Source organism: Pyxicephalus adspersus, chromosome 5, assembly GCF_032062135.1.
Source record: "Pyxicephalus adspersus chromosome 5, UCB_Pads_2.0, whole genome shotgun sequence".
NCBI lineage: Eukaryota > Metazoa > Chordata > Amphibia > Anura > Pyxicephalidae > Pyxicephalus > Pyxicephalus adspersus.
In genome coordinates, this window is record NC_092862.1 from 108,950,430 (window position 1) to 108,959,555 (window position 9,126).

General features: G+C 37.6%; 1 protein-coding gene across 2 annotated transcripts; it reads left to right on the forward strand.

Moving 5' to 3' along the window:
• Positions 1-1,269: 1,269 nt before the first annotated feature.
• Positions 1,270-6,597, forward strand: NKIRAS1 (NFKB inhibitor interacting Ras like 1). 2 transcript variants are annotated; one of them, XM_072413448.1, is made up of 5 exons: positions 1,270-1,305; positions 2,028-2,136; positions 4,000-4,241; positions 5,905-6,118; positions 6,393-6,597. In XM_072413448.1, the coding sequence occupies exons 2-5, from the start codon at positions 2,040-2,042 to the stop codon at positions 6,461-6,463; spliced, it is 624 nt and encodes a 207-aa protein (XP_072269549.1). In that variant the 5' UTR covers positions 1,270-1,305; positions 2,028-2,039; the 3' UTR covers positions 6,464-6,597. The 2 variants fall into 2 exon arrangements, with proteins under 2 accessions (XP_072269549.1, XP_072269548.1); XM_072413447.1 differs by having other exon boundaries at positions 1,282-1,314.
• The last annotated feature ends 2,529 nt before the right edge of the window (positions 6,598-9,126 follow it).

Below are 9,126 nucleotides of genomic sequence, written 5' to 3' on the forward strand. Positions count from 1 at the left end.
CACACAGGATCGGCTATCGGGGGATGTCTTATTCACAGGTGAGTGTCTTATTTTAATTATTTTATCAAAAATCGGGGAAACACGGTATTTGTCGTATAAGACGCACCAACTTTCCCCCCCAGTTTTGAGGAAGAAAAAGTGTGTCTTATACGGCAAAAAATACGGTAGCTCCAATCTTTTCTGGGTTCATGTCAGTGTTATGTTTGGAAAAAATCAGAACATTCCTGATCCATTTGTTTTACTTATTGTCACTTGTTTACATTGCCCTTTACAAGGAAGGGAGCAACATAGCTCAAAAGATCTGTCTTGTATTTTATATATTCACATAGTTCAGCTTAAAAAAACTAATAGTTCACGGCCTTATAGGATTTATTATGTAATTTAAATGTGATAAAAGCAGATGACACCCTCTGTTCTTCTAGCTTTATATGTACCTGTCAAAATTTCTGAATATGTAAATGATGGTATCATCAGTGAGGCAGGATCTAGGAAAATGAAGTTTCCTGGTAATACATTTCACCCCCATAAATATGGGAATAGAAAAAATGCTGCTTCAAATGCCCACTGTGAGTACTATATTGAGCTCTGAATATAAAGCAGGTAATCTGACATTCCCTTATACATTCGTTTGTGGATCCTTTCAGGTCTATTTATAAAACAGGACCTCAAGCATTACCTGGTGATAACCAATTACTGCCATATAAACAATTGGACCTGGAAGATTCCCAGCAGGGAATGTTTGAATACATGTTTTATAAATAGTCACGTTTTTCAATAGAAATAATTGATTACCACCAGGGAATGTCAGATTCCCTGATTTGTAAATATAGTCTTTAATGTCTAATAATATGTTCACTTAATCTGCTTAAATTTTGCCCTCCCTGAATTCACCCAACACACGTACTAATGAAGTATTTCCAATTTAGTTACATTATTTTTTTTATTATATTTGGAATTCAGACCAAAATCTAACAGCCCCAATATATAATTTTCTCTTCTGTTATTACAATCAATGATAATCAATCAATCAATCAATCAGTGATTCAGATTAGTATGTCAGCTCCATAACCATACATGAAAATAAGGTTTTAAAATATATTACTAAGATGATTCAAAACGAAATGAACACATTCATATACAAAAAGTATTGCTAAAAAGATTTGTTTCCCTTTAAGAAGATTCCATCTCTTCACTTCCTTGTACCTTCCTAACAGAGACAACTAATTAAAGACTGATTCATTTTGGGTGGGGGAATGAAAAGAAGATAAGAGCTGTAGAAACTTGTTTGCAACACAGCTTTCTAAGGTACGCAAGGTACGAGGTATGGTATCATGTCAGAAATTCTTGTAAAGTTGTGTGCTGCTTAAATGGTGATTGTGAATATACATTTTACTACTAGGCGGTCTTTAAAATTGATGGTACAATTGCATTTAATCAATTTGTAGTTTTCATGTGAATCACTGTATACTCTATCATATGAGAATATTAAAAATAGATCCTAATAGATAATGTCACTTTAAATGGGTTGCTAGCAGGTTTTATACAAGCTTTGAATAGTGCTTATGAAGCTTTCTAAAACCTTCTAGCAGCTTATTCTAAATAGACAACACTGCTATTTTAACAAAGCTTGCCAAAACTCTGCAAATGCTTACTAGCTGAGTGTTGGTGGTTTTTACATGTTGAGACCCTGAAAATGTATGCTGACTTCTGATCGGGTTCCAATGCACTGAATTGCAGCTAAAAGTAGACATAACCTTTTATTTTTTGACCCATGCTGGCTACATGCATGGGTCCAAAAAACCAGAGGTAGTCTGAAACGTTACTGGTAGTTTTGTTTCTGGAACTCAACCCTAATTGTTTTGAAATATTTGCAGTCCAAGCTGCAGGACTTTTTATTGTTTGAAACCAACTAATTGTCACAATAGTATTAAATCACTATACATCTTGTGAAGTGTGAGCACTGTTATCGTATGCATTATTAATCACATATATAGTAATTTTTTTTTTTTTTATATATTTTTATACAGTGTTCCCTGTCTATGATGGGAAAAGGAAGCAGAATTGTTGTTTGTGGACTCGCCACAGTTGGAAAAACTGCTATACTTGAACAGGTGATCTACGGAAACCATATAGTTGGTAAGATTCTGGCCCAGAAGCTAAAGCTGACCATTTGGTATGCAGCATTAAAGGACAGATGTAACTATAGTATGGTTAAAGGTGGTGGTACTGAAGCTGCATACACACCTGCAATTATAGTCGTTGGAAAGGATCTTTCACGATCCTTGCACAATGCATGAATGAGTGCTGTATTTACAGCACCGTTCTGCTCTATGCAGGGTGCTGCTCCATCGTTCTCCCCCTTCCCTTGCATTAGGATCGTTTATCGACCATCATCCGTGGATCCGCTAGGACAGTCGTTTGGACGACGGGCACTGTACATACACCATATTCTTGTCCAATATTGGCTCTGAGCCAATTGGACGTGTGTACGTAGCTTAAGTGAATACTATTTCTTTACATTACATTATCACTACATAATATTGTTTGACTTGACTTGCAGGCTGACTTGTATCTTGCTGCCAGTGACTTTTTTTGTTTTTTTTTTTCCTGGGCGCCATGCCCCATTTTACACTTTTCCAAGAAAATACCAGTTCAAAATTAAACTGTCATGATCGAAATTTGTAGGCAGCTACTGTTGGCTTGTTCTATGGTACAGGCTTTGGGTCTCTCATTTATGTTCTTACTGCACTATTTAATCACTGGTCTCAAACTAATATGCAAGGTCAGGTAGCTCAAAAATGTAAAAGACCTGGGATAAGCATGCTGCCTGTATTTACAAAGTAAAGGAGGAAGGCTAAAGATAATATAACTAGTGTCTGTACTTCCAAAAACAAGTCCCCACTGTTCTGAACCATTTTCTGGAATGTGTTGAAAGCTCTTTGTGTTTGGATGCAGGGTCATCAGACAGAAGAATTTCCTGAAACCATGTTATCTGCACAAGTTTCAGGGGATGCCAAGTTTAAGGCCTGACTAAGAACATAATGACCTGGAGCCATGAAAGTATTCCACATATACACCCCTCGGTTCAGCACACTTTACACATTATTTGTTTTTTTTTTTAACCTGCTGTAATTAGTACAGATATTGTACTGTATTATATCAACTGTGGCCCAAACTGGTCACCAAAATACCTTCCTTTTTTCCCAAAAAAGCATGACCATGACTTTTTTATGCCAACATCTCTGGGTCTTGATTTTTTTTTTTTTTTTGGCATTGAAAACTAAATGTCATCACAGGGATTTTTTTAGTCTTCAGATCATAGTGGTGAAATCATGTTTCAACAATTGAGGTGTTCCAAAATATATCGCTAGAATGCTTCAAAACTGACTTTGATATGCTCACTCTATCACTTCTCATCTTAAAAATAACACTTTTTTTAACATTTTTATTAATATTGAACAGGATTTATATAGCGCCAACATATTACACAGTGCTGTACATTAAATATGGGTTGCAAATGACAAACAGATACAGGCAGTGACACAGGACCGAAAAGCTCACAGTAACAAAATTGTGTATATTTTGAGATCTGGGTTGGGCTTGGAACACTTTAGAATTCATATAGACTACAGGGACGTTACAAATATTGTTCCTTTTCCATGTATTAACCTCCCAACTTAGCAGGTTAATTCACTCAAAGTGTAATAAATGGTCTTGTATCTAACCAATATATGCTGTAGATGCATTCTGCTGGCCTATGACTTAAGTTTCAGATGCTTCTGAGATAATTTGGAGGTTAATGACAGGTTATTTCGCCTGCAATTAACATTCTAAATTTCATTTGACCCCTTTCAAGCTGCCTCAACCTTATATACACACATCTTTTGCATTTATATTGACATCAATAGGGAGAGAAGCAGTTCATACTCAAAGAAAAGGCCATCGTTACTGGCTCTAAACATGTTTGTTCTGTAAGACATATAAATACTTTTTTTGCAGGACAGGAAAATAGTGATACCCTGGAAGATGTTTATATTGCTTCTGTGGAGACTGAACGAGGTGTGAGAGAGCAACTGCGCATTTATGACACACAAGGACTTAGGGAAGGAACCGAGTTGCCAAAACATTACTTCTCTTTTGCTGATGGCTTCATCCTCGTCTACAGTGTGGACAGCTTAGAATCATTCCAAAGGGTTGAACAGCTTAAAAGGGATGTTGACCGATTCAGGGATAAAAAAGAGGTATGTTTAAATTACCACCATTCTTTATATGAAAATGTACTTGTGCATAGTCACTCCCTCCCCTTTGCATGGTATAGCTGAGTACTCGTATTTATGAAAAACAAAGTTCTGTATTGCAGTTCAAGCTTTCCCTGTTTTCAGTGATTGTTGAGTATACCTGAACCAAGAACCCAAAACTTCACCCATAATGCAATTTTTCTTCTGTTATTAATTTCTGATGTTAGAAAGCATGATAAATATTGTGGTAACAGACCCAAAGTATGTAAGCGAGCTCATAAAACAATTTTTTTTTTTTTGTTTTTTTACATGAGCTAGTTGGAAATCACTTGCCTATTTCCTTAGGAAGCAAATCTGCACATTGATCCCTATGTACCCCTTTTCACATATACACAATGTATCTATCAATCTAGAAGAAATTGTGATTACCTGTGCTTGACACAGTTTTGCATTTTTGCTGTACAAGGTTTAGCTTGCTACTGGCCCTGGGAAATAAAGTTATACTTTCACTGCAGATATTTCCTCCCAAGTAACAGTTGTCAGAGGAGATGGCTTCTCACTTCCTAAAAAATATGGCTCAGATTCCTTTTGATCCCTTCTAACCAGTCCTTAACCTACCTCTTTCTGGTCAAAAGGTTGGCAATAGGTGAGTTTGTGGTAGTCTTTAACTCCCTTAGGTTGCATTTGACATCACATCCAGGACACTGCAAATAATCTGGCCACACTAGAATCTCTGCTGCAAGGTGGAAGTTTTAGGTCATGTTTAGTTTTCCAGATGTAATGTGCTGGCCAGAGAGAATCCTAGACTTGGAAATAGAGGAGAGCATTCTGGTAGTATCAAAACAGAAATACTCTTCAGAAATCCCTTTGATGTGATGTCAAGCACTTGCGAACTAGTTGTGGTCCTTTCCCAAGTAGCTCAGGAACTAGAGGTGTTGTCCTTCAGTACTGCTTCTGACCTATGCATACATTTATATACTTTTATTTGTTTTACTTAAAGTTGAGAACAGCCCCTCTAACCTTTTCCAATGTTCTATAAGCAGTTTTACTTTCATCATCATCATCGCCCTCCAGTGGCGTCCAGTTGCACTTCCTGGAAGAAGAGAATTATGCCTCAATTTCCTGCTTTCTGCCATTTCAGTGATTTTAAGTGACACCTTAGTAAATGTTCATTATCACAGATATGAATTTACTTTTAAAATGTATTTTATATGAATCCTCAGCATGTAAATAATGTATTAATCTAGATTTAGTTTCCCCTAACAAACCCTACAACTAGTCCCCAGAAAAGTTCTGTTCAGCTTGTGCCAGACATTCTAGGCTAGCACTGGTACAATCTAGCATTAAATAAATGCCAGGTTTGTTAAAATGACCCTGCAGTATGCAATGTGAATATACAATGTCCTTCTGGCTCTACCTAACACAACAAATAGAATGGTTAGGTTTGTCATATTGCCTTGTACAGTCACCCATTTACACAGACCAGGCAATTCATTTGCTAAGAAACCGCCTACCCTAATCCTAGTTTTCCTCTGATACAAGCACATTCATATTCATTCAGCAAGTAAGCACATGCTTCTAAGGTTGGGGTTATGGAAGGGCAGAACCATCTGCAAGGTAACTGTGTAAGGGCAAAAAGTTGAAAGAAATTGTTTTTTGTTTCAAGGTGGTGACCATCGTTCTGGGAAATAAAGCAGACCTGGAGAACTACCGACAAGTGGATACAGAGATGGCTGTACAATGGGCAAGAGGTGAAAAAGTAAAATTATGGGAAGTGTCTGTGGCAGACAGGAGAACCTTACTTGAGCCCTTCACTCTGCTGGCCAGCAAACTCAATCAAATCCAAAATAAATCAACCTTTCCTTTGCCAGGGAGAAAAAGTAAGGGCACCCCATCTTCTGATAACTAAGTAATTTACTGTAATGCACATTTATATGCTTTTTCAATTCTTGTTCATAAATATTTTTGACATGACCATTTCAAGGCATTTTGATGTGCATTCTAAGAAATGGATCAAACAACTGTCTTAATGTAATGTCACAGTTCTCTGACACAATTTTTTAGTACCTACGTCTTAGAAATGTGATAATCTAACATGTTCTCTTGTGTTCATAATTAGTTCCCTCCAAGAGAGATTATTCCTTTTTTTCACAGCATGGTTCCCCTGTTGGTTGTGGTGCTGTAATCCCTGCTGGTTTTGCCGTGATGTCTTGAGTGGTACCTAGTAGCTCGGATCTTCATTCGGTGTTGGTCACCTGTATAAAGTTCTGTCCTTAGTTATGTTTCATTAACTTATTTATGTTTTGGTCACCTGTACTGATAATGTTAATTAATAAAAATGTTTTGCTCTTAAAGTGAATCTAGCCATATAATGTGGAGCATCACACATATCAGCAGTATAAACTCTCATCTAGAGGCTACATGGTCTTCATTTATCAATCATTAATCCACAGTTTGTGTTCAATATTCAGAGAAATACATAGATAATAAAATCTCCCTATATACTATGAACTAGACAATACCATACTGAGAAGGCTGTGCAAGTCAAGTTGACCTCCTACGCATCTACCATGGACTGTACAAACTGTTGTCCCTCCCTAAAGCATTGATTGTAAACAGTAAACTGCTTGTTCATTCCTACCAGGACAGGAAGTGAGATTAATCCATCCCACTTGGAGGAGAAAGCGTTGGGTCATGGCATGGCAATCAATTGAACAAGGGTGATTTTCTATGTTGACAATTGAGCAGGTTAAAATTTACCCAATTTGAAATTTGGTACTTGATTGCTCATCATTTTTTTTTTTTCTTCTTCTCATTAGGGTACTGTCAATTCTCTCTGTGCTGTGGTATAATGCCAGATATATACTTGCTCCCTCACAAAACTTCAAGGCTGCATTCACACTGGTGGTGAGGTGGCATTGTGGTTACCCCTTCCTCATGGCATAGAACTCTGCCTAGGGGGAGATGCTCAGTACTGCTCACTGCCACATGGGAGTCAAATCTGCAAACACTGCAGTGGAATGGACTGAGTGGCTGGTGGGGTGCTTGTTATAATTAGCTGGCCACTTGCCTTTCTTTGAACCCCAATTTCTCTGGAACAGAGGGATGTTGGCAACTTGAAATGTTTGTCTCTAACCCCCCCCACCTTCTCTATTACAATGTTATACCCATATCATGCTACCCTGTCACACATGGCTATTTCCTTACACTGAACCCCAAATTACTCTGTAAGAAAAGGGGAATGTACCTTCATGTGCAGGACTGCTGTGGCTAACACCCCCTAAAATGTAATCAAATGGCACCATCACAAGATACAAATATATATATATATATATATATATTTATAGTGTAGTTTCTGCTCTTTGGTACAGGGATGGTGAGCAGAGAGTAATATATGACCGGCCAGCAGTGTATGATAGCTTTAGTTTTGTATCTTTCACTAATAAAATGAGCGTCAAACGGTCCGTACAGAAATTGATTTGTCATCTCTTTTATTTGGTGCAATGCATGTTACGGTAACTAAAAACATTTCAGTTTAAATTATTGCATGTTTTATCTCAATGTCAACAGCAGCCCCCAGGTTAGGCACCACTGTTGTATATAATTTACTATATACCAAGATTTTTTTTTTTTTTGACACAAGATAGAATTGTAGCCTACCCGGTGTTTTGTGTAGAATATCACCAGGGGAGGGATTTCATATACAAGATTGCCTGCTATGACTAGTTGTCATCACCTACAATGACTATTTGAGTCATGTAGCAAAATATAGAGAAACATTTTGTTTGTGAATTAGACAGTACCCTTAGCTTCATTAAAAAGCTCCCCTGTGTAAATCAACTACTGCGTTGGCACAAGAAACCTTTTTTCCCATTTTATTCACTAATCAAGTCATGAAAGTTGCTATCAGAATTTGGCCTGGGAATGAAGGACTTTTTTTCTTTTTCTGAATTAACAGAAACACATTCATGGCAATGGAGACACTACCCTTTTAGGGGGGCTAGAATGGAGATTGATACTTTTGTACAGGTTGTGGTTTGAGTTTAAATGGAAGATGTCTGAACTGCAGGTGAACAGATCAAACATAACTTGAGAGCATTACCATGATAACCTAGATAAGTGGAAGTAGATAAACCCACATTACCCCAGCTGAATTCAGAGGAAGATTTGCACTCATAATTGTTATGTGGAGCCCAGTGCATGATGTTAACTCGGCCTGCACCTTTCCCAGCCTCCAGAGAGGTTAGAGAGGCTCTGGCTATCCAATATACTTGGACCATTAAGACTAGTTAGGTCTATTCCAGTTCTGTCGACTCTAGCTTTGTGCATGTCATTGCACTGTTCTCTGGGCAGTCTTTGCCATTATAAGTATTCCCCCTACTTGGGTTAATGCCAAGTCCTGGCAGCTGCATCCCTTGTGAAGCCTGCGATCAATACACAGGCTAAAACCAGTGGACACCAGGCACCAAGCAGGCTGCAGGGAGAGGATAGGATCCCAATATCAAAAGAGAAGAGGTATGTAGAAACAAATCACTGTGCAAGTTACTATACGAAAAGTACACATTTATAGTTTGGCTGAAGTAAGCTACGGTAGCTTTGCTAAGGGCTTTTATTTCCATACACACAAATGCATTGTGAATGCTGCACATTCTATTTCAAAACAAAACCTGAGGAAAATGTAACAAATGTGTGCTATTCCTTTACAGAAAATCAAATAGTCGGTTTAAAAAAGTAGTGTGGAGTTTAGCTACTGAGGTCGTTGATACTGTGAATAGGTGTCAATTACAGTCCTTATTTAAAGAAGGAAAACAAATGTTGTACATACTGTGTATAGCGCATTGCTGTCTGAAAAGTAAAATGGATTGTTCCAAACATTGTTCAAAAGAAC